This window comes from Arvicola amphibius, chromosome 12 (assembly GCF_903992535.2).
Source record: "Arvicola amphibius chromosome 12, mArvAmp1.2, whole genome shotgun sequence".
NCBI classification, from domain to species: domain Eukaryota; kingdom Metazoa; phylum Chordata; class Mammalia; order Rodentia; family Cricetidae; genus Arvicola; species Arvicola amphibius.
The window spans coordinates 57,357,051-57,382,820 of record NC_052058.2 but is presented as its reverse complement, the minus strand read 5'-3'; the positions used below and the strand labels follow the sequence as shown (position 1 = coordinate 57,382,820).

General features: G+C 45.0%; 2 protein-coding genes across 2 annotated transcripts in view; both read left to right on the top strand.

The window, feature by feature from the left end:
- Window positions 1-22,685, top strand: part of LOC119827120 (selectin P) — a 53,487-nt gene extending 30,802 nt beyond the window's left edge. The window contains exons 5-18 of the mRNA XM_042054021.1: window positions 40-426; window positions 1,551-1,658; window positions 2,155-2,340; window positions 3,844-4,029; window positions 6,050-6,235; window positions 7,418-7,603; window positions 11,188-11,373; window positions 14,308-14,493; window positions 15,595-15,804; window positions 16,803-16,988; window positions 17,801-17,920; window positions 20,107-20,137; window positions 21,274-21,329; window positions 21,834-22,685. Of these exons, the coding sequence (XP_041909955.1) occupies window positions 40-426; window positions 1,551-1,658; window positions 2,155-2,340; window positions 3,844-4,029; window positions 6,050-6,235; window positions 7,418-7,603; window positions 11,188-11,373; window positions 14,308-14,493; window positions 15,595-15,804; window positions 16,803-16,988; window positions 17,801-17,920; window positions 20,107-20,137; window positions 21,274-21,328 (2,213 nt within the window). The 3' untranslated portion in view covers window position 21,329; window positions 21,834-22,685. The remainder of the gene's footprint in view (window positions 1-39; window positions 427-1,550; window positions 1,659-2,154; window positions 2,341-3,843; window positions 4,030-6,049; window positions 6,236-7,417; window positions 7,604-11,187; window positions 11,374-14,307; window positions 14,494-15,594; window positions 15,805-16,802; window positions 16,989-17,800; window positions 17,921-20,106; window positions 20,138-21,273; window positions 21,330-21,833) is intronic.
- Window positions 22,686-24,274: 1,589 nt separating this feature from the next.
- F5 (coagulation factor V) overlaps window positions 24,275-25,770 on the top strand; it is an 82,876-nt gene continuing 81,380 nt past the window's right edge. The window contains 1 exon segment of the mRNA XM_038349964.1: window positions 24,275-24,763. Coding sequence (XP_038205892.1) covers window positions 24,606-24,763 — 158 coding nt within the window. The 5' untranslated portion in view covers window positions 24,275-24,605.

Genomic DNA, 25,770 nt, shown 5'->3' with positions numbered 1-25,770 from the left:
GATACTATCCAATGTTTATTTCCCACCCCATCCCCCCAGAGTTTGTAAATCAGAAGGAAGTGGCAGCGTGGACCTATAACTACAGCGTAAAGGCGTACCCGTGGAATTACTCTCGGGCCTTCTGCCAGAGGCACTTCACAGACTTAGTGGCCATCCAGAACAAGAATGAAATCGCTCACCTCAATGACGTCATCCCATACTTCAACTCTTACTACTGGATTGGGATCCGAAAGATCAATAATAAGTGGACCTGGGTGGGAACCAATAAGACTCTCACAAAGGAGGCTGAGAACTGGGCTGACAATGAGCCCAACAACAAGAGGAACAACCAGGACTGCGTGGAGATCTACATCAAGAGTAACTTGGCCCCTGGCAAGTGGAATGATGAGCCCTGCTCCAAACGCAAGCGTGCCCTATGCTACACAGGTGAGGCCTCCCCTGGGCGCATGTCATTGTCCTTGAAAAATATGTCTTTCCTGGCTGAGGGATGTAACCACTTGAGTCAGTAACAGAGTGCCTCGGAGAGTATAGGATCAAGATTAGAGAAAAGCATCTATTTGGAGCTAGAAGGGACTTTAGTATTGCCCAGCCCACCCTCCTTATTTCCGAAGACACTGTGCTCAGGAAATGTTACTTTCTTAGGGCCAGGAGGCTTTCAAAGAATTTTTACAAAGTAGAAAAAGCATTGAAATTCACTGACAAAGTGCTGCTATGTCTTTTCTGATGACAAAGGTCAACATCGCTAATTGGTACACTTTTCCAAAACCCAGATAGGATCCATCCCTAACAACCCAATATTCTAGACATACTGACATTGACCGACATTTTGCACTGGAGAGAGACAACACATAGATAGGAATATTGCAATGAGACATTAACTTTGGTTGCTGAAATAATTATCTGCAAGGTTTTCCAGGTCTCAGCACATGTTATTATGAGAATATTTATTCTTTGAGTTTCTGTTACTCTCCTTCTTGGAGGCCCAAATCTGTTTCCTAACCATCTTTGAGTATAAGTCGGCATCAGGGCATTGATACTTTCTGTTAGAAAACTGCACCCATTTTACCTGACATGAAAGAGTCCCTCTGTCCACACAGCTGTTCGTGGCTGTGCTTGCTCCTCTGTGTCTACACATCGCTGCGCCATCCTTCGGAAATACTAAATGTGTCATCCAACAGGAGCGTTGCAATACTCCTATGGTGAAGTTAGGACGGGAAACCCTGCAGTCTAGCACTTTTCCGTACCAGTATGCATTAGCGTAAGAAGGTCCAGATTGAGAGGAAGTTTGTCTCTGTTTCTAAGAGACACCACTGAAGCGAATACTCACAAGGACTGAATGCCAACCACACTATCACTTTGTGTAGTTCTGTTTGCGTCATTTGTTTATTTAGTGTTAGTCACTTTTAGTCCTCAGGCCCTTTATCAGCCAGACCCTTCTGTTGCTCCTATTGTGGCAATGCCTTTCACCAGGCATAGGGCGGCCCTCTACATGGCTCCTGAAAGGGTGGAGTCACAGCCGTGTGATTCTGACCTCTCTTGTATCCACGCAGCCTCCTGCCAGGACATGTCCTGCAACAAGCAAGGGGAGTGTATTGAGACCATCGGGAACTACACCTGCTCCTGCTACCCCGGCTTCTATGGGCCAGAGTGTGAATACGGTGAGGCTGGCGCTTGGGTGGTGTTGCTTTGGCAACTGATCTTATGTGAGAGATGATGCCAGGAAGTAACTTACGATGGAGCCTCTCTAGACAATAAGGGCAAATGGGAAATCCCCTCTGCTGTCTGTCCACCCACTCTACAGTTATCTCAAGACACCTGGGGTAAAAATCACTTTATTTTTGGAGAGACCATTCACTCATACTATTTCAAGGAATAAAAGAGAAATATGAAGACAGGAAGATAAAATGAGAGCCTTAATGCTTAATTTTACCTCTTTGAAATAAAAAAGACAGTGAGTGAATTGAGCTGTCCAGAAAGGTTATTATTGTCTAAGATGCTGGCAATGCTAAGGAACCCAATTAAGATGGCGTGGGGGGGGGGTGGGACTTGGGTTAGGAGTCTAAGAAGGGAGAATAAAGAAAGCTGCAACTCACTGTGGGTAGCAGAGCTTTTAAGTCTACAATGAGAAAAAATCAGCATTTTTGTCCCCCACAGTCCAAGAGTGTGGGAAGTTTGACCTTCCTCAACATGCGCTCGTGAACTGCAGCCACCCTCGGGGAGACTTTGCTTTCAGCTCACAGTGTGATTTCCGCTGTGTGGAAGGGTACGAACTGGATGGACCCAGAAAGCTGGAGTGTTTGGCTTCTGGAATCTGGACAAATAAAGCCCCGCAGTGTAAAGGTAGGCAGACCTTATTTTTTCCATCCTCACTAAATAATTGGAGTTTGGGGGACTACATCCGCGGGCAGTGTGCATTCCCTTAAGAACCTGCAAAATCAGGACTGAAAAGATGGCTCAGTGGTTAATGGCGCTGGTTGCTCTTCCAGAGGATCCAGGTTCAATTCCCACCGTACACATGGTGGTTGATAGTTACCTGTAACTCAGTTCCAAGGGATCCATTGCCCTCTCTTGGCCTCGGCAGCAACCAAGCAAACATGCAGTGTACTTACTGACATATGTGCAGGCAAAATACCCATACATATAAAATATTTTAAAGTAAACAAAAATTTAAAAAAATTAAAAACTTGAGAAGATAATAAGGATCTAAATTATCTGGAAATTCTAGTTACCACAATTATTAGTCAATCAGGTTAACCCTGATTTTCATTTTTGTGGTGCATCTCCTACGTATATGGAGGTGGTTGTTTAATTTTTTTTATTTGTTGGCAAAAGCATTGGGAAGGAACTCCTTCCCTTTTGTTCCTTGTAGAGTGAACTATGATGAGAACTTGGGATTGAGTGTATATCATTGCTTCTTAAGCAAAAAACATGGCTCTTTGGATCTCTGAACAGTCAGTGAACTCCACTTAACCAACTAAGAATGATCTTGCCCGCCACTTTGGGAAAATATGAATGCCACAGAATCCCAGAACTTCCAAAACGCAGATGGGACTTGTCCCAGGATGAACGCCATGCCTCTGTGCTCACTCTTGGCCTCCTAGTGCTGAGCCCTGAACAGTGCTGAAGGAGGAAGCATGGCCAGCATCTGGCCTAGAGGATCACCCAGCAGTAGTGAAGCTGTAGCTTTGGTACAAAGAGGGACTCGCTTGAGTTGGCCAGAGATGGAGCGATAGGGCACCTAAGGGTGGGACAAGCTCCAGTCCCAGAGTGTAAGAGCAAATGTCATTGAGATATATAATATCCATTCCACCCCATCTTAGCTGGGGCATAGATGAAGCTGGTCATCTTGCGGAGAAGCCATCCTAAATTGTCAATTTTTAATTTTCCTTTCTTCACCTACCGAGCTGGATGGTTTAAATCTGAGATGAGGAAGCAGTATCAGTCTGTGGAAGAACAAAGGACTGATTTTGCTATAATGAAAATAGAAAAACCTATTCTTTCCCCAACTCATATACCACAAATAGTTTCAGAATGGTATTGGTAGTGTTCGTGTGTTTCATATGTAAGAGGGCAAATAAGTCAATGCATGGGCCTTAGGGATCAGACTTGAAACACACAAAGCATAAAGAATGTTAAAGCCAAAGCTTGGAGGACTCTGTTCAGACGCTCAGGTCATTCTGAGGATTGATACTCCGTGTCAGGTTGCTTAGAACATCCTGGTCCCCACATCTTCCCAGCTCCATCTGTGTTTCCACAGGCAGATCTATACAGTTCTCTGTGGGTGTGGCTTCCCTCCATGCTGGGTATTTTCCTTTTTCATTATCATTTGGTTTTTCTGTTAAGCTGTGCAGTGCCAGAGCCTGGAAAGCCCTGTCCATGGAGCCATGGACTGCATGCACCCACTTGCTGCCTTTGCCTACGGCTCCAGCTGTAAATTTGCGTGCCATCCTGGATATCAAGTGAAGGGTTCAGAATCACTCCAATGCACTGATTCTGGCCAGTGGACTGGACCATTGCCAACCTGTGAAGGTAAGATGATTAATTTTATCAGCTCTCGATATAACCTAGACAGAGTCATGCCATGGTAGAATGACTAAGAGCTCTCAAGGACAAAGACAGCCTCCACTAGGATCACACTTGCTCAACCTCGGAAGCTTGGGGATTTTTCATCTGTGAAGTGAGGCTAAGAATTGCTGGGTGCATTGTGAGAATGAAGCATATGAAAGGCACACAGTGAAATAGCATGTGTAAGCAGGATGTGGTGTCACATGTGTGAAGTCTCAGCACTTGAGAGCCTCAGACAGTAGGGCTTCTGCAAATTAAATGTTCACCTGGATTGCACAGTGAGTTGGAGGCAAGCTTGGGCTGCCTAATAACACTCTGTCTAAAACATAAATTAAAATAAAGAAAAGACAGAGGAAAGAGGAGAAATGGCAAGGATAAAATACAAAGGAAAGATGTGGGCACTTGCTTACTTCAGCCTCTGCCTATTTCAACCACATCCCCTTCCTGTCCCACTGGCATGTGCGCTCTGCAGGGCAATATCCTACACTTGAGAGGAAGTTAAAGCAGTAGCTATAGGGAAAATGCGACATCTGGGCTCAAAAGCTCTGGAGATGGACTCTGCAAAGGAGTGAAGGAACCTGCACCAAAGAATAGCTCTGGTGCAAACCCGGGTGATTACATAATACACGAAGACTGAATCGTGTGCATTTGCTTCATCCCTTTATCTTATGGGGCGGAGATGGGGGAGGGAAACTAGGAGATTGGAGGTTGGATTAGTAAACTCCTGGATCTGGATTACAAGCCCAGCTCAAGTAGTGAGCTGTGAGACTTTTGGGAGGGAATAAGTCAACGGTTCGGGGGGTAAAGCACTTGCTGTAAACCTGAATACCTGAATTTGGCTTCTCAGAATCAGCATAAAAGCCAAGGGTGGTGACATGTGCCTATAACCTCAGCATTTGGACTGGGGACCTACAGATTAGAAGATCCCTTGGGTTTGCTGACCAGCCAGTCCAGCTGCAGCAGCGGACCCCAGGCTCAATAAGAATCTCAGAAATAAGATGGAGAGTGATGGAGACAGACACGACATCAACCTGTGGCCTCTGCACCAGCACACACGGGTGGTCATGTGCACATGCGAGCACATGTGAGCATGCTCGTGCACACACACACACACACAAATACACACACACGCACGCACACAGGTAGGCATACACCTCAACACATAGACTTTAGGGAGATTACATTACATTTCTGATTCCCATGTTTTTCTTGATTATAAAGTAGAAGAAGAACAATAGAGAACATTTGGTCTTTACATGTTCTGGTTCTGTAAAAACCAGAGGTGAGGGCGAAAGGGTGGTCTCTGTGTTCTCGGGTCTGCAGGCGTATCTAGAGGCAAACCGTCTCCACAGAAAGGTTTGAGGAAACTAGTCCTTATGAGAACCGGGGTCATTCAGAGTATAACCGTGTACAGGAATCACTTTGAGCTGCACTCCCTTGGCAAACAATGTGATTAGGATGACATCCTGTGTTCTAAGGTCACGGGTCACTTGGAATCATCATCCAGCACTAGGTCAGAGCATCTTCAGTAGCTACACTATGCCATCTGCTTCCTCGTGAGCCTACATTTCCCATATCCATTCTTTTAGAATCTGATAAACATTGGCTGAGCACCCTGAATTTATCATAGAGAGTATAGGGTTCCAGGATGCATTTCTGAATGACTACCCCAGCATCAAGGAGACTGTGGGGTAAGAGGGAAGAATGACAATCCTGCATAAACAATGCAGTGCAAGGTCTGAGGAACCCACACAAGGAATCCCTCCTCCTCAGTTAGGTTGGGAAGTTCCTGAAGGAAAAATAATGTCAAAACTGATATCTGAAGAGTGAGCCAGCCAAAGAGGGACACGGGAAGGCTAGCTTTCCTTTTGGACAAACAAAGAGTTGAGGGTTTTGAATATGTATGTGATTTGGGCAGGAAAGCAGCAGCCCCTCTCAATAGACTCTACAGAGAAAGACCTCATATCTGGCATTCTCCCTTCAGCCATTGCGTGCGAACCTCCGGAGAGCCCCGTCCACGGAAGCATGGATTGCTCCCCATCCGCAGGGGCATCTGCATACAACAGCAGCTGTACTTTCACTTGTGTGGAGGGCTTCGAGCTGAAAGGAAGTGATGTCATTCGCTGTGCTGACATGGGACAGTGGACAGCCCCGGCTCCAGTCTGTGAAGGTAATGTGACATTGAATCATTCCACTGTGCCTCTCAGGTGCGATGGGCACTCAACACCACCATTCCCTTGTCTGTTGGACATTGACAGAGAACCTGAGATGGGCTGACTCTTTGTGTTTGCTACCAGAGATCAAATGGTGGGCAAGGCAAGTTTTAAGCCATGTTCATGATAGCATAGTCAAGGTGAGAGTCGTTTTGGCTCACATGTTTGGGGAGGACTGAGGAGACCAGCGCTGAGGAAATGATATATAAGGAACAATGTGAGATGGCTCTGGTGTCGCCAGTGCCTCTGCAGCTGCTACTGTGGCTGGTAGCCAGGATTTATCGAGCATTTCCTGTCATCTCAGATAGTCTAATGCCAAGAGGTAGTGAAAACTATTATTCATATTTCAGAGGTGATAAAAATGAAATAAGTGATTTCTCTCCATATAGGACTATCGTATATTTACAGATAATAGTGTAGTGAGAGGCAGAGAGAAGGAGCAGATAAAACAATGGGGAAGAAACGATCAAGGTACAATTACATATGTGCGTGTGTGTGTGTGCACGTGTATATAAAATGTCATAATGAAACCTATTGTTTTGTATGCTAACTAAAGTTGTTTTACAAAAGACCACACTTTAATCATGATCATAATTTTTATTCTGCTTTTCCATTTAACATTATACATAGACACACCTCCACAATATTTTGCAAGTAAAACACATGAAATTTAAGAACCATGAACATTCCTTTCATGAATCCACAATTTACTTCCTCCCCCCGAGACTTATGCTCCATTTATCCTTTTTTTTAAAAAAAAAAAATTTCTTACAAACAATGTCTTGACAAAAATCACTGATTGGTATGAATCTCAAGACTCTTTATACTCTTCAGAGATTCTTGAATTCAAAGGTATGATAACTTTAGATTGATTGGAGTGTATTACCAAACTGTTCTATACTGGCTCAGTTACTACTGGTTCAGTCAGCACTGGTTCAGCCAACACTTGTTCAAACATTTCTTCCTTGTAAAATCCATCAAGTATCATTGACATTAATTACAACCTTTTTCTTTATCTTCCAAGTAAAACAACCTAAACTCACAAGTGCTTATTCTTTCACTAAAAAGGGCTGATAGGTCAAAGTCAACAACACTTATGTGTGACAGCTTCCTTACTCCCTGCCTTCCTCACCCCTTAGCATTGCAGTGTCGGGAATTTTCAATTCCGAGAAAAGCTCAGGTGACCTGCTCAGACCCCTTCGGTGCCCTGAAGTACCAGTCAGTCTGCAGCTTTTCCTGTGATGAAGGCTCACTCTTGGTGGGAGCAAGTGCAATCAGATGCTTGGCTACTGGACTGTGGAGTGGGGTTCCTCCAGAATGCCAAGGTAAGCATGCATTCTCCTCATTTTCTTGGACGTAAATTGGAAGCAATATTCTTAAAGGCTATGTCCATGGCAGTGAATGGGTAGGGTCTCCCTTGAAACTAGAGTGACTACTGCTGCTAACCCCTTCATCCTCTGTCCTGAGAAAGCCACAAGCAAATGTCATCGGAGGCTAGCTAAGTGGATACTGCAAGTGTCAGGATATTTGTCAATGGATAGCAGCAATGCATCCATTTGCTTTGTCCTTATCAGAATCTACATCAGGACTAGCAGGCTCCTATCACCAGCAGTACTCACTAAGTATAGTACCCAGAAAGAAGATGAAAAGAAAACTTAGTTTGAGTGTTTATTCCAAGGCTGATCCAGCACTTTCTTCTTCTTCGGGATCATGGCCTGTCCCGCTGGAACGAGGAAGGTAGAATTATAGAACCTAGCTGCAAGCATTCGCTGAGATCTGTATAAGAGTGGAGGAAATGCTTAGGATAGAGCAGGGAGCACAGGGGAAAGGAAGAAAACAAGCCATGAACTATGGAGATTAGAGCATCCTCAGAAAAAAGCAATATGTAGATTTATTAAGACCATTTATCTCGCTGGGCGGTGGTGGCGCACGCCTTTAATCCCAGCACTCGGGAGGCAGAGGCAGGCAGATCTCTGTGAGTTTGAGCCCAGCCTGGTCTACAAGAGCTAGTTCTAGGACAGGCTCCAAAACTACAGAGAAACCCTCTCTCGAAAAAACAAACAAACAAAAAAAAAGACCATTTATCTCTGTTAGACTTGGTGTTAAAGAGCCAGCGTGTCCTGTGAGCACCATAACTGTAGATGGAGCGGCGGGGCTGCGTCCCGCCACCCGGCCAGCTTTCCATCTGAAATAATTACACGGAAACTGTATTCATTTAGACACTGCCTGGCCCATTAGTTTCAGCCTCTTTTTGGCTAACTTCTCACATCTTGCTTTAACCCATATTTAGTAATCTATATAGCACCATGAGGTGGTGGCTTATCAGGAGAGATCTTAACCTGCATCTGTCTTGGAGAGGAGAAGCATGACGACTGACTATGGCGACTGCCTGAAGCATCTGCCTTCTCTCTCCCAGAATTCAGTTCTGTCTACTCCGCCTACCTAATTTTCTGTCCTATTAAAGGGCCAAGGCAGTTTCTTTATTAACCAATGAAAGTAACACATAGACAGATGACCCTCCTCCATCACATAGCATCCTGTGTGAACTGGAGCTGGTCTAATCACCTGACTTCATGACTTCTTTTTCTTTCAGTGTATCTATTGGTTTTAGACAGATTTATGACAAACAATTTTAACACAAGATTTTTACTTATAAAATCTACAAATAGAAATACAATAAGAAAACAGAAAAATAAAAAATATCCTCTTAAGTATCAGTCCCCTAAAATAAATATTGCTAATATTCTAGCACAGAGTGCTTCCTGTATTTTCTCATCCATTTTTCCTTTGTAATAGTATTCTTATTGTGTATACTAAATTTTAATAATATCCTTTATGTATACAATATGAAATATTTTTGTATTATTTGTCATGCCTTCAACTTTGTATAGGCCTTTAATAGCTAAGTAAAAGCAAGCATGTCATTTTTCATGAAGAAGAAACCACTTGTTATTCAGGTCACAGAAGTGTACACACATACACACAAACACATACACATATGCACACTCACACACCATTTTAAATCCAATAATGCATATATGAATAACTAAATGAATTAATTAACAGCATAATAGGATTCCTTCATGCCAGGCATCAGAGCCTACAGCAAGCAGGAGTGAGGAACTGAGTCTGGAGAGAGCAGAACGAGGCAGTGAGCTCACCCCCTCAGCTCTCATCCTCACTACACTGACGTCCATGTGACTTTGAAGAAGAGCTCAGAATTCCTGAGCAGCCTTATCAGAGTGATCAGTCCCTTCCGGGAAAGCCAGACCTTGTATTGCCCCACAGTCCTGCCTATGGGTGTTCACGGCCAGGAGGTTGCTCTTCACCCCAACTTCCGGTGACCTTCCAGTCCCCTTCTGCTTTCAGCCCTTTGTTTACTCTGGAGGAACTTTCTCCTCTTCTGACCGGGTACACAGAGACCCACATGTGGTCGAGGCAGGAATCCACAAGCTGTTGCGGCACTTCCGAGGGAGAGCGTGCTATCAGATAATTTCCCTTGTCACTGTCCCCACAGCCCTCCATGCTCACCCTTGCAAAGTCACAGGAGAGCTGGAAATGACTCCACCAAACCAAGGACCCACGCCCCTTTCCCCTTTGCATTTCCAGTTCATAGCCCCCCCCCCCATCCTGGACCACTCCCCCGCCCCACACACACACATACTCAGGAAGACTTTGCAAGTGGCAGACAGTAACTCAGTCTCAGTAAAAAGATTGAGAGGAGTATTCCTGGGGGGGGGGGGAGTAAGAACCAAGGGGACAGGCTACACCTTAAAACTTCACGCTGCTGAGTTAACTGAGCAAGAGAGAGCTGGCCTGGGACAGCTGTACCAATTCCTCTGATTTAAAACCATACAGTGAGCAGCCAAGCCCAGCAATAAAGAAGTCCCTGAGCCCATGCTGACTCTCAGTCTTTTCTTCTGAGGATCAGCCCTTGGGCTTCCTTGCTCTGTGGATCAGGAGAGGACCATCTTGACAACTACTGACAATGGGTGCTAAGAATGTATTCCCTCTTGGACTGGCTAAGACATTTTTAAAATACTGAGATTCAGAGAGGTTAACCAACTTTCCCAAAGTCACACACTACGATTACTAGCCCAAGCTAGTCTCCCAGCACCTCACACTTGAGTTTAAATATGGGGTCAAAGAACTGTGAGACCTGACGTAACTTTTACTGGAAAATAAACTGGAGGCAGGGATCATTTATGCCTGGTCCTGTAGGCTGAGATGACTTCTGGAAAGAGGTGGAAGCTGGCACTTGCACACAGCTGATAAAATGCATTGCCTCCTTTATCCCCTTTCACATTTCCTCTTCGAGTGTGACTCGGGAGACAGGCTGTACAGCTAAGAGTAGCTATGAGGCCAGAGTTAGCTTTTCATAGACTGGAAATGAAGCCACTAAGGTTGAAAGGGTCACCATGCATAGCACAAGCTGCGGTATAGGCACAGATTCTCTCTACCCGCCGCTGGGGAGGGGAAGAAAGAAATCTGCCCCATTTTCCACCTCTGAGTTCTTGGCATTGTTTGTTGGAAACACATTAGGTTTGTTTCTCAAGAAGATAGCAAGGCAGCAACTTTCTGGGTTCTGGGACCTCCAAAATGAACCTAAAGGCACTGAGTCCCTTGTAGAATTTCCTCAGAAACCCCGTGTGGGTGAGATCTCAGAATGACAGTCAACTGGAAGAAACTGTGGCTATCACCAGTTCCACGGCCTCTTACAGAGAAAGAGCAAAAAATGCATACAAAAAATGATCACCTTTAACCAAATGCTAAACTAGCAAGCAGAGACCGATAATCAGCACACACACACAGGAGGGGGAGGAAGAGAGTGAGAAAGAGAGAAGATGGATTTCCAAATGCCGAGTGCTAACATGATCTCCCCTCCCCCACTTTGTCCTTGCCACCATAGACGTCACCTGTCCACCTTTGCTCGGCCCTCACAATGGAACCATGACCTGTATCCAGCCTCTTGGAGGTTCCACTTACAAATCCATGTGCCACTTCATCTGTGATGAAGGATTTTATCTTTCTGGACCAGAAAGATTGGATTGTTATCCATCTGGACACTGGACAGGCTCACCGCCCACGTGTGAAGGTAGGCACATGGATCTGTCCTATCTTGTCCTGTCTCAGATGTCATTATAGAAGGAAGAATCATTAGAGATTTGGATGACGGCATCCCGATCTAGGCATGAGACTCTAGATCAAAAATTTCCTTCTCCCTGAATAACCTTTTAACAAATTGAGTATAAATCATTTCAGTCTTAACAATGTTTCCACATCATCATAGAACATGATATCACCATTCTAGAATAATAAGGGAAGTCTTTATCATGTCCGTGCTACACATGAGAAAGAGACAAGCTCAGAGGTGACGTAGTCCAAGGTCGTTGCCATTCACAGTGATACTCAGCTATGCAATGGAGCATTTATTTTCTGAGAGACTCTCTTTTTCCACCACACTCTCCAGCCATTTACTCCCATATCCACCCTCACCAACCCCACTAAGTCTCGAACTAGTAGCTTATTTGGGGATGGATGTCACTTAATCTACCCTGGCTTTCATGGTCCCTCCTATTTTACTCCTATTTCTTTATGGGTTTTAACTCATTGAGTTTAAAATGCAGAAGCTGTGCATCCTCCATTGTGTGTATGTGTGTGTGTGCATTCACAGGTGTGCATGCATATTGTATAATAAATGTGCATGTTTCTGTAGTATGTATTGTGTGTGTGTGTGTGTGTGTGTGTGTGTGTGTGTGTGTGTGTGTGTAGGGATAGTATGCACGTGGCTGCAGAAAACATTGATGTTGGGAGTCTTCCATTACTGCTTTTGGCCTTATCTTTTAGACACATGGTCGTACACAGAACCCAGCCCTCACTCACCAACTGGCTATACTGACTAGCAAGCAAGCTCCAGGGACACATCTGTCTAAACACCCTTGGTGCTTGGATTACAGATGTGTGCAACCATGCCATATTTTACACAGAGCCCAGCGATCTGACTTGGGACCTTACACTTGCCCGGCAGATACTTCGCCCACTGAGTCATCTCCTCAGCTCCTCCTTCATCTCTATATCACCTGCAATAGTAAATGGAATCAAAATGAGTGTGTAACAAGCATCTGTTGAACGGAAGCTAATCAGTTCCTGGCAACACTCACTCGCGCGAGCGCAGCCCTGCTGACAGTGTCAGGGTAGATCTCACCTGTGTTTGACTTCCTGGAAGCACCCAGTGGGCACGACGTTTCTCACATAACTACAGGCATGTAGTATGTTCTAAAAGAGAAGTGCACCACGTTAGTTCATTTATAGTTCCTGTTTAGGTTCAGAAGGGTCATTGCTCCAATTTATTATTCAGCACAGTCAGGGTAAGTAATAATGAGACCCACACGGCAAACATTTTCTTATTTGGGCTACACAAACCACCTCTGAAGAGGTTATTGTCGTTGCACACTGAAAGATGAAGAGAACAGGGCATCAAGAGAATAAGTAACTGTCAGTAAGCACATGGAGAGAAGGGCAGAATGATAGGCTACAGGGTGTTTTTCCTGCTACACCACACTGCCACCTAGCGGCAGGGCTTTAAACCCCTGGTCCAGGCACAGGCTGCAGGTGTGACTTCTGCAGGTGGTTAGCGGAGAGACTGTGCCTTTAAGAGTCTGTTACAGCTGTGCGGAAACAGTTCATACTGCTTATCCATCCGGACACTGATATCCCAAGAACTTACTACTGTACTGAAGGGCATACATGCCAACCCTTGCTGTGAAAACTTGCACTTCTAACCTCAAGGAACCCAGGCCGTGTGCGGGCAGAGTTTATGCATTGTATACCCTGCTCAGCCCTAATCTTTCACTCTCTGTCGCCTTAGTCACAGGTTCCTAAGCTACACTGTTCAGATTGTGTTTTAAGGGCAAAAAAACCCCAAATCATGTTTATAAATCCCATTGAACTTTTAAACCATGTGTGCAGCCAGCTCAGTTGCTAAGCCTGTGATCGCCCACACCACTTCCTTCCACTCCATCCCGGGCCTCTTTTCTCTGCAGAAGGAAGCATTTGCCTCCTACTTGTGAGTCCAGACTCCACCCAGGGATAGCACCTCTAACAAAATGTGGTCCTCAGTAATGTCAATCTTCTGAGTCGTAATTTTAAGATGTTTTAATGTCTGTTCTTGCTTCATTATCCACAATGCATTGTATTTTTAGGGAAGTCATTCCTTTTCACTTTCCTACCTTAATTTGGATTTTAACCTTTGGAAACCCAAGTTCTCAGGCAGTGTTTTTCCAGAACTCTAGAAGGGACCACAGGGGCTGGTGATCATCAGCGGGTGGGACCCCTAGCTTCTCTCTTCATTGTGCAGTGATGTTTCCATTGGAGAGGGGCGCTCCACAAGTATTTCCATCATGAAGAATACCGGTTCCCTGGGTCCCTTGGAACTTTCAGGCCATGGAATCTTCCCTATGAGCATACCAATGACAGAGGCAATTCTAATTCCCATAATGCAATCTGCGAGTTGGATTGCTTAAGTCCAGCTGCTGTGTCCCTCCTGTCTCCATCTATAGGCCATCCCCCTGACCCAGACTATTGCTCTCCTCATGGTTAACATGGTTCCCCACTCACTGTTCCTCTAGAGACCATGTTGGCCACTGAAGTCAGCACCTGATACCTTGCTGAATCTTCTTAGGAAACAGAGACCTGGTTTTACATTCACCTCCAGCTCCAAAACTCTGTGTTATCTGCCTATCCAAGTCCAGGTTCTGAAATACAGTGAGCATGTCCCCTCTGAACCCTGGGATGGTTTGCTTCTCTCTTTTCCTCCATCTCTTTGACTGTTTTAGTGCGCTTCTGCAAGGATCCATAAGACACCCACAAATAGCCTCTTACTGCAAACACCTGTGCCAACATGCGGCACACTGTTTCAAGAGGCAGCACAAAAAACTTAACCAATGACTATTTGTCAACTATTGAATGAATAAACTCCATGAAACAGAGAAGATCTTAATAACTGTGGCTTTCTCATTTGATCCTTCAGCCATCAAGTGCCCAGGAATCTTCGCCCCCGATCAAGGCAGTCTGGATTGTTCTCATGATCACGGAGAGTTCAGTGTTGGCTCCACCTGCCGCTTCTCCTGTAACAAGGGCTTTGAGCTAGTGGGATCAACCAGTGTGGAATGCACAGTTTCTGGAAGATGGTCCTCACCTCCACCAACCTGCACGGGTAATGACCTACTCACCAGGGAAGCAGTACTTGGGGTTATCTCTCCACACTGATGACACATAGCTCATTTATGTGGCAAGTACATATTACACTGTTAGTGTAGTCAACACGCTTGTGGGTTTTTTAACTTTCTAGGAAATTACAGGATTTTTCTGTTCTCTATGACTCTTATGAAGAGACTTGCTTTCACATCTTTTAAGACTATTTATCTTTGAAGATCTTTATTGAGCAAAGTGGTACATTGTACTTGCTGAGGATGCTGGGTGGCAGTTATGGGCCTGGGTGTTTGGAACAAGAAATCAAGAATCAGAGAGATCAAGTATCATAATTCTATCAATGGCAAGTTTATGACCAAGTCAGCGGCATGGTTTCCAGTTCATCTTTCGTGTTGACCTTGGGCCAGGAAATATTATATCTTCCAACAATTCATAGGCTGTTGTTTGCATCTAATGTGGCCTTCTACTGAGGTGCTAGATCTCTGTAGCAGCCCTCCAAATGCCTCCTTCTTAAGACTATTAGTAACATCAGCTCCACTTCTTCTTATGATCAGGACAATGGCTTTTCATGGGCACTTTTAAAATACTGTTTTGCTGAATCATTTGTTTACTTTTGTGTGGTATGCGTGCAAATTTATGTGCTGGCGTGAGAGCCCATGTGTGTGCATACAGAAGTAGGAGGAGGCCAGCAGTTGTCTTTCTCTCTTAGTTCCTCCCCTCCTTATTTTCTGAGACGTGGTCTCTCACTGAACCTAAAGCTCACCTTTTGGCCTAGGCTGTCTGGCTGTTAAGTCCCCAGAATCTACTTGTCTCTGTCTGCCAACACTAGCTTTGATGGGGATGCTGTGGATTGAACTAAGGTCCTTTGGCTTTCAAAACAAGTGCTCTCCTCCACCAAGCTATCTCTCCAGCCCTTAGATAATTTCCCCATCTCATCTTCCATACCTGAGATGAACAGATCTTTATAACTTCCATATATAAATTGCTAGAGATCTCTTATTACAGAAAAAGTTGAAGGCAGCTATTGCATGACAGTCTTAATTCAGATACGCTCTCTTAACCCATAAACATACTGAACACTTTGAAATGCCTTTCTCCGTGACAGGTGTAACATCACTTCCTAACCCAGATGTGCGCTGTCCTGCTCTCACCACTCCTGGGCAGGGGACAATGTCCTGCAGCCACCATCTGGGAACCTTTGCTCCAAACACCACTTGTTACTTTGGGTGCAAATCTGGATTTACACTCAGAGGCGCCAACTTGCTCCGATGCAGGACTTCAGGACAATGGACAGCAGTGACTCCAGAGTGCCGAGGTAACTAACTAGGCAGGAGCAGGGAGATCTGAAGCCATCTTCCTGCCTGTAGATGAGTCCGACGGTGTGTGCATCTGCCTGTTTAAATTCCACCCAGTGCTTACAACCGCTCCAGGCACGCACTCCTCCATGAAACCCACAGCGGTTCCAGGCAGAAGAATGCGGCAGCCACTTCAGCATCGCCCTCCCCCAAACCACTTTATACATAGGCGACACGTGCACAGGTCTACATGTGTCAGAGCTAAAAACACACAAATGTAAAGCCAGGTCAACGAATTGTGAAGTACACACTGCACCACGTAAACCTGAAGTATTTTCACAACGGTTAGAATTTAAGATGCTAGCCCTGAGTGACGTTTCTTAAGGAGCTACCACACTATGCACCAAGCATGGGGTCCCCCATCTCCTTCATCTTGATATCTCCCACAAAGCACAGCATTGAGCTTTACAGATGTCAGAACTGCTCTCTAACACTTACTTGAATTAAATCTGATTTCCTGTGGTTTGTTTCCTGTCCACAATTTACAGAAAATAATCTGAAGTTGCCTGAAACATAGTTTAAAGAGGGTTGTGGTCTCCTCTAAAATTTCTGGTGTCTGTGAGGGACATGAAATAGGTATTTTGAAATGACACACTAACATGGCTGGTCTACCACACTATATCAATAATAACACGTAGACACAAAGTCAGTAGTGGTTCTGAGGGGCAAATTTTGTAAAGAGACTTTTTGGAGAATAGAGCATCGCATTAACAATTCATTGTAGGGTCTATGGGTCAGCCTTGTTCTCTGCCGAGCTCTATTTCACGGCTGCTTTGGTGGGATGGTATTTGAAGAGCTGCTGTGGCTCTTGCATGTGACTGACCTCCCTTCTGACTTTCCACATCAGTCACATCTATTGCCAGTTCCAGTCAAGTTAAAAGCAAACCACAATCCCATTTGCCTTCCTTCTGTGTATTTGCTTCCCATTCATGTTGCTGTTGTCCTTTTTTTCTTGCAGCTGTGAAGTGCTCAGAACTGCACATGGACACACCGGTAGTGATGAACTGTTCCAACCCCTGGGGAACCTTTAGCTATGGGTCAACCTGCACCTTCCACTGTCCAGAGGGGCAGTTACTGAATGGCTCTGCTCGGGCGACATGCCGAGAGAATGGCCGCTGGTCAGCTGCCATGCCGACATGTCAAGGTACTTATTTCATATGGTTTAGAACATGACCTTGACCTAGAAGACAGAATCCCTGCTTCTCTTTTCTACGCATTTCTCATGGTGGCTTTTCTTCCCTTCTCTGCCCTCCCCACTTGCTTGACCAATGTTTCGCAATGAGCTACAGAGGATCCGTTGCTTTATACAGAGCCCCAGGGATGAGGCTGGTGACCATGTGGATCCAGGCCTTTCCTTGTCGTTGTTTAGAGTGTGAAACAAATTTCCCCACTTCTTATAGCCTCTGCTTAACGCACCTTGACACTTCAAATACATTAACCAAGGGTTCTCACATCGAGTCCTTATTTGTTGTGCCAGACCTTTGTTTACCATCTGCCCCTAAAATTACCTCGTCATTTAATTATGCCCCCTCTGTCTGCGAGCTCTATCTCAGCCCCTACACCACCCTTACTTTCCCTTAGCAGTTATGGCTAGTTTCTGTCACATATCCAAGTCACTGATGGAGAAAGAAAAATTGCCCCATCATTGACTGATGCATATGTCCTGATGAATTTGTATCTACTAATGAGTTTCTTTTAGGGGCTCTTTGTCTTGTCCACTTTAGAAATCATGATTTTTTTTAATCAAAAACTTTAAGCCTTGGGATGCAATCAGGCCCTGTGTCCTGTTCCATTGCAGTGGATTTCTGGCTTCCAGATCTTTCCTCTCAGGTTTTCGGCCTTGGCAGGCCCTTTGAGGATCTTGCTTACAGCCCTGTCTTAGTTCTTGGGACTCCTCGGGGAGGATGACCAGCCTGTGCCCGCTTCCCTCACACTGTTCACATGTGTTTATTTTAGCAGGCCCACTGACCATCCAGGAGGCACTGACTTACGTGGGTGGGGCAGTGGCATCGACAACGGGTCTGGCAGTGGGCGGGACACTCCTGGCTCTGCTCAGAAAGCGTCTCAGGAAAAAAGGTAAATACGAAGGAACCTTCCTCCTTTCTGTTCACGATTTTGGAGTGAAGGGATAAAGTCAGTAGTTGCCATTTAGAAACAGCTTGGTAAGGAAAAGAAGACTAATATTTGTGGCCTTGAGTCTTGACTGCCTTTCAGAATCACCTACAGGAATTTATGACGATACAGAAATTTGGAATTTTTCCTTTTTTCTTTGTGTATGTGATGCGTGGTGTGTGTGTGTGTGTGTGTGTGTGTGTGTGTGTGTGTGTGTGTACATGTGCACGCCTTCTGCATACTAAGCCAGTGCTCTACCACTGGGCTGTGTCACCAGCCATCATGTGAATTCCCTTAAAATTCTGCTGGAGCATCTGAGAGCCTCTGGAACCAGTGACATTGGTTGCAAACATGCCACGCTTCTTTCCCTCACTCGCCCATGGAGTAGCCATTGACAAATCAGCTTTTCCAGACAGTGGGGCCAATCGTGACGGTCCCTGAGGTCAAGGAAGAAAAAGTCCTATAAGAGGGACAGATAAGTTAAACAGTACGCATACTGGCTGTAGTATGTCTGCAAGAACAAAAATACAGTGTAGATATTACCGGAACATAGAACAATGGTTCTTGGATAAGATTGGCACTTCACAAAGGCATCCTCAGCCTCAGCTTGGGTTATGGAATGTAGCCAAGGTGGGTAGGTGAACTAAGGTTCTAGCAAAGAAAACCACCCATGAAAACCATGAGCTCGTTAGATAGCTGGGCGAAGTGGTGTGTTTAGCAGCGAAGAACAGCTGAACCCAGCAGACTCACAGACCAGTAGGGAGGAGAAAGCTGGAGGCTGAGAAGCCTTCAATAGTGAATACCCAACAATTCTCACCTGCAAATTTGTGGCTTTGGAGACATTTAAGCAGGAGAGTAACCAAATAACGAAGACTCTACCAGGGACCCCTCACCAGCCTGTTGTCAGAAAGAGAACTTAGACCCAAAGACGAAAGAAACGCCCAGTTCTTAGACTTGCAAACATTATTTCTCCATCTGCTGTGACTTGTCGCCTGCCCAAGGGTTGATTGGCTTCACACACGTTTCTGTAGAAGCTAACGAGGCTCTGACTGTCCTTCTCCATAAACAGCATGAGGCACTGAGGAGCGACTGCTGCTTAAGTCCAGACAACTGGCAGGAGCTGTGTCTGTGTTAAACTATTCCAGACCTCGCATTCCATTGGCCTTAATTGCTCATAGGACAGAATGTCCTATGCTCTCCCTTTATTATTCCCCACACCACGCCACCATTGCATGACATCTGTTTCCCTAACACTCGTGCACGTGATCTCCTGTGCGTGGAAGACTGAGGGTGGCAAAGGGTAGTTTCTTGATGATGTGAGAGATGTGCCAATAGTTATGAGGAATTCCTCCATGAAACCGTGTGCTTACTTAACCAAATCAAGACGGTAGAAAGAAGCGTTCTGGAGACCCAGCTTTAAGCTCTATAAGCATGTCAGAATTACATCGTTTTCTCCTGCCCCACCCATGGTCTACTGACCCTATAAACCACTGCCAATTTGTTTCTTCAGTTTTCAGATAAATTCAAGGGTATAAAAGTGCCAGTAGCCTCTCATTTTTCTAAATCTCTGATAATAACTAAATTTTGGAGTTGGGGAAGGATGGCATTTCCTGTGCTCATCCCAGTGTGGCTTCCTATGTCAAAATAGTCTATTGTCAGGTAGCAAACAGTGCTGCAGCCATGTCTCAAGACTTAACCACAGTCTGCAGTTTAGATTAAGACAAGAGGCTCCTGGTCACTTATGTCACCAGGAGGGAAAATGAAACCATCCACTGTAGTGTCCTTGTGAGTTGATTTATGAGATTACCGTGCTAGCCAAGGACCAAGGGACTAAAACCCTGGCTAAAGGAATAAGGAGCCCGCAAGTACCAGGTCAGGGGACCTCTGAGATATGAGGGCAGGGTAGCTTTGTCCCCCTACAAAGCTAAAAGGCAAAAAGGTAGGAGGATTTTGAAATAAAATATGATAAAATGCTCAATTTATTCTAAAACAAGTACCGCCTACATTTCAGGCCAGACAGTCCCTAATATTCTGCATATAACACGTGTCTCTGAAACTCAGCTTCCGGATTTTCTTCAGTAATTTCTAACATTAGTAACACTCTTTTACCTCACTGCTTTCTTTGATTCATGTTTTTTCCCTTATTTCAGATGATGGAAAATGTCCCCTGAACCCCCACAGGTAAGATGGAAATGTCTGTGCAAGAACACATTTTGTTAGTCTGTCTTTCTAACGTGCTGTGTCAGGGGAAATGTGTGCAAGGCTTCCTTCTCTCTGGAATATTCTTTTGCCGGGTCTTTCCTGGCCTAAGAAATAGCGTGTGGGCAATATATGCCAGTTAACCATAGCGTTTTAAGTATCAATACTTAGGGATTTATGGGTTCTGGAGTCCTCCCTCTGCTTTGTGGAGAGTCTTTCCCTCTGAGAACTTGCTGCATGTGCACATTTCTTTACCTCACTGGCTAACAACAGTAGCTATCCTCATTATAGTATAAAAAAGAAATAAACTGGGAAGCGACTTACGATCGAAACTGAATGCTAAAGCTCGGGCGTTACACTGGCAAACGCTGACAGAACACTGCAAGTTTGTAAATTTCAGTAGGCTCTCCATGAGCAATGGCTCCAGAAGAGACAGTGGGCTGTCTCTTGGGAAAATACTGTCTTAGTGCAATTCACAGATGGTAAAAGATGAAAAAATACAATATTTTCATGCGAAGCAATTAAGTTCCAGGACATCTTTAACCCTGAATAGTGCTATTCCAAAGCCACGTGGGATCTGGGACAATCCTTTTGTATACTGTGATTTTGGACATGTAGCATCTCTGATCTCTGCCCGCCACATGTCATCCTCTTCATCACCACGGAAATCTAAAAACCATCCCTAGAGGGCAGTACTATCATTCTGCAGAAACCCTTGCTCAAGTACCCGCTATGAAGATTGAGAACTTTGTAATTATTTCTTCTTCTCAAGTAGAGGCTGCAACCCCATAAAGGGTAAATCGTTTTCTGCACAGAAACCAATAGCAACAATAGTGTAGGTAGGGCTGGAGATGTGGCTTGGTGGTAGAGCATTTGTTTAGTGTGCCTGAGGCCCTGGGCTCCATTCCCAGGACCATGAAAAAGTGTGATTGGGAAGTGCAAGTCCAATTACCCAGAGCTCTGAGTGGGATCATGAAGCTGCTCTTCTGTTTACTTTTCTGATTAAAATAGACAGAATTCCAGGGTAGGCGGCAATCGGTTGTTTCTAGAGGTACTACGAGCTGGCTGTTTGGAGGAGTAATTTCATGGTAGATCCTCTTTGTGTTTCTGTTCTTTAGCCACCTAGGAACATACGGAGTCTTCACTAACGCTGCGTTTGACCCAACCCCTTGAGGTGAGCTTCCTATGATGACATTTTTGAAGAAAATAAAACAGTAAGAGACAGGACAAGAAGATAAATCTTGAATTCTCTTTACATCATCGTATATTAACTTTCAAGCATGTATTAAAATGTCACGCCATGACAGAGACCATATTGCAACAAGTACATGTGACAGTGGAGGGACCATAGAGCCAATCCAAGGATTTCCATCCCTTCTGAGAAGAAAGGTTGTAGCAGAACATACACTGTGTCCGGATGCGCGAGATTGGCAGCCGTGTGGTATCAACACTGTGGGCTTGCCGTAAAATCCCCTGTGCTAACTGATTGGAAAACTGAAGTCATCTGAAAGCAATTTTTCAGATAGTGCAATGAAAAGTCCCCTTTCCCAAGAGAATCATCCTACTGGTAGACAGAGTAGGACCTAGAAAGAGGAGCTGTCTTGAACATTAGGGGTTAGGCATGAGGAAAGATGTTTTTCTTTTAAGGATAGTTTAATTTGTTTTCTTTCGTTTTCAGAGATCTGGTCTCCTGTCTCCTCCTACTGTCTCTCAGGATTCTGCCTGCAGATGCCAAGCTCCCTGATTTTAACTCCACTGTACTGGCTGTGGTTTTCTGTAAATAACCAGCCGGGAACCAAGCAAAAGAACTATACACATTCCCACCCCTCCACCCACCCCTTCCTGCTCCTCCGCCTCTCACCTTCCTCTAGCACGGCCACAGAAACAGGAGCAAACGCTTCTGCTGTGGTCTGTGACTTTGACCTGCTTTTACTGAAGATGGGAGCTAGTCCAAGGCACGGGGGCATCTGACTCACCAGGAGGCCAGACTGGAGAACTGAGGATCTGCTTTCTCTTGGGACTCCGAGATGCTGGAGTGCAGGAAATTCTCTAGCTGAAGGGAAAGCCTGCTCTAAGGTCTCCTGGGTCTTCCGTGCTTCCTACCTATGAGGTTGTTTATACCTCTGCTGCTGATACTTTCCAGAAACTTCCACATGGTACCAGAGGCCACAGAAGACCAAGAACAGAGCCAGGATTCCACATCCTAATGCAGACATTCACTCCACCAAAGCACCCAGAGGCCATTGTTCAAATATGTAATCAGACTCCCCCAAATGCCAGGCTCCTCTTGTTTTGTTCAATAAGGGTCTATGTATCTCACATTGTCTACCACCAATATGGTGACAGTTACAGTCGTCCAAATGACAGCTAAACCCTCCAGTGAGCCAGCAAATACATGTCATCTGTCCCCTTTCCACAGAGAAAAATCAGAGGAACAGAAAGGGTCTTCATTGTATCACTGTTCTGCAGGAAAGAACAGATGTTTTATATGTAATTTAATTCACATATTTAATAAATAAGTCACTGAAAAGTTTGTCTCTATTTGATGTGAACATTAGGGAGTAGAACAGTGCAGTTGCTTTGTTGTGGTGTAATGAAATCCAATGACCACCATGTAGACTGGATTCATATAAGCAGACAGGCAAGCAAAAACAGTAAAGCTGCCCTATGAAAAGTCATAGTGATTTTGAAAAAAAAGAAAGTAATTTAGGGATTTGCTGCTTTAAAATTTTTTTCTCAGATGCATTGTCAATAGCATCGTGTGTGTGTGTGTGTGTGTGTGTGTGTGTGTGAGTGTGTGTGTGTGTGTATGAGAGAGAGAGAGAAAGAGAAAAAGAGAGAGAGAGAAGGAGCAACAGACACTAACACTAAGCTAGATATTATAGGATCCAAGATCTCAATCCCTCAACCTGTCTTCCTTGTCAGAATTTGCATTTTGTTAAAAAAAATAAAAAACCCAGAGGATTCCAACAACATTGGGAAGCCCTGGAATTGTGGGTCAGGAGTGTAAGTTATTGCTCCTGCTTTTGAATAGATTATAATCTATCTGTGGAAACAAGAGAATCCTGAAAAACTAATGGAGGATAATCAAAAGGAATATAATCTGAATAGATTGAGTTCATAAAACAGAGAAATCAGTTTGAACCTAGAAACAGAGATAAAGGCAGAACTCCTGATTTTAAAGGACGGGAGAACAGAGAGGAAAAACAATGGATGAGAGCATTTTTAAAATATGGTTAGATATACATGTGTTAATTAATTAATTTTTGGTAAAGGGTCTCACTGTGTAGCTTAGGCTGATCTCAAGCCTCAAACTCACTTTCTCCTACTTCAGCCCCTTGTGTGTTGGGATTCAGGTCTTCCTTGAGCTTGAGAAGGGCGTTGTAAACTGACAGAAGAATATGAGCAAGGGAACAAAAGCAGGAGTGGGGGTGGGGAGACCGCTGAGGATCCTGGGTGGTGTGTGACTACAATTTACTGAATGTGCTGGAAGCCTAAAACATGAGCAGAAGCAGAGTTCTAGGGAAACAGGGACAAGTCCTTTTGGTGATTCAGATATAACTCTCAGCTTCCCCACCAACAGAAAAACAAAATCTAAAACAACATGCCAACACCCTTCAAAACGTGGCACCACGGAGCGGGAGAACATTAGCATAGATAAGAGCACAGCCTGCAGCTGCCATGGCACTGGAGGGGGAGGCATAGCCTTTACAACGTTTTTTTTTCCCTCAAAATAATTGGATCAAGGAAAATTAGAATTGCCATCCTTATTTGGCCGTTGTCAAAAGTCCTCCGGAGATATAAGGTGATTGGCCCAAGACCACACAGCTACCGACTGTCTCAATTAAGTCCTGTTCTCTGCTACACTTGAGCTGGTGACAAGCCTTACCAGGTGGTCTGTGCCTTGGGAGAAGTTACCAAAGCAGTCTAGGACGCTAACCTGTTGGTGGACTTGTTCTCTGGCCGTTTTCTGTGCCTAGTAACGGCACAGTGTTGTTTTCCGGGGATCAGAGGATGAATGTTGGATCTAACTGAGGCTTGCAGAAACCAGCAGGCAAGCTTAAACTTTGACCCTTCCTCCCCGTCCGGCCACCCTCCCCCGCAGGTTAAGGGTGGATGGGTGGGATTGTGATGGAGGCAGGAACCCTTGGGCACAGTTCCTGTGCCACAACCTCCAGCAGGGTTGCCCTTTCTTTTCTTGTAGTACACAGTCCCTAGTTAGGTTCCCTAATAAATACCTCTGGCCACAGGGGGCAGTGACCTCAACAAGCCCATGCTTACATGAGGCACAGCCGGGAAAGGGAGGTAGGGTGAGCCAGCCGCCGCAGGGGACAGGGACACTGCGTCCTCAGCCTCCTAGTCCTCCTGGGAGCCACGACAGCTACAGCGCGCAGCGCGGACAGAGAACTGAGCACCGCTGGCAGTGGCAGTGCGCGGCAGAACAAGGGCCATGCTCCTAGTCTGCCCGCGCCTCTGCGTCCTGGTGGTCCTGGGCACCAGCTGGGCGGGCTGGGGCAGCCACCCGGCCGAGGCAGCGCGGCTGAGGCAGTTCTACGTGGCTGCGCAGGGCATCCTCTGGAACTACCATCCTGAGACCACAGACCCAAGGTAACTCGGGGTGGAGTCCAGGTGGGCTTCCTCTCCAGGGAAGAAAATTCACTGTAATTACAAGTTTTTTGTTTTTTTTTTCGGGGTGCGGGGGAGACAGACAGAGAGATAGAGAGAGACAAAGAAACAAAGAGACAGAGACAGAGAGAATACAGTTAAAGTGTAATATTGGTGGGTGCTAATATTGTCTCCACTGATATAATTTATCATACTGAGGATGAAGAAAATTTTCAGTGTGAATAGTTAGCTATGGCTAACCGTTTGTTCATCACTCCCCCCTCCCCCCCGAAAAAAATGTTAGCTCCTTCAACTGATGGGTTGAAATGACCAGCCTCCGGCACCCTCTTACATCTTTCCAGCCTTCTTACAGTCTGCACAAAAAAAAGAAAAAGAAAGAAAGAAAGAAAGAAAGAAAGAAAGAAAGAAAGAGAGAGAGAGAGAGAGAGAGAGAGGGAGGGAGGACGGACGGACGGACAGACAGACAGACAGACAGACAGACAGACAGACAGACAGACAGACAGACAGAAAGAAAGAAAGAAAGAAAGAAAGGGAACTTTGAGTTACATAACATTTATTCCTTGTAGACACATCTTCTAAAGGAGATAATTTAGTGACTCTTGCCTTAATTTTTGTTGCCTTCCTATAAATGACTTTCAAAACATTGGTTCATAGAGAAAGGACACACTTGTATTTTCATCTTTTCTTGACTTATTTCTGGCTACCTAAGTGGCTTCATTTTTTTTTCTTTCACTTTGTATTACTTCCTGGAATTTGGCTTATCCTGGATATTTTGGTCTGCCCTGAGTATTACCCATGTTAGTGACGGGGTTTACTGTGGCCACTCAAAGGTGTGTGTAACTACGAGGAAGTTTAAAAACAGTTTGCCAATTGGAAGGTTAATTGAAAGCCTTCCTGATGTTAACCAAACCATAGATTTTACTCAGCATTTACAACTACTGGTTTTATTTTAAATGGCAAGCCTAGCCTTCTAGTTGACTCATATTTTT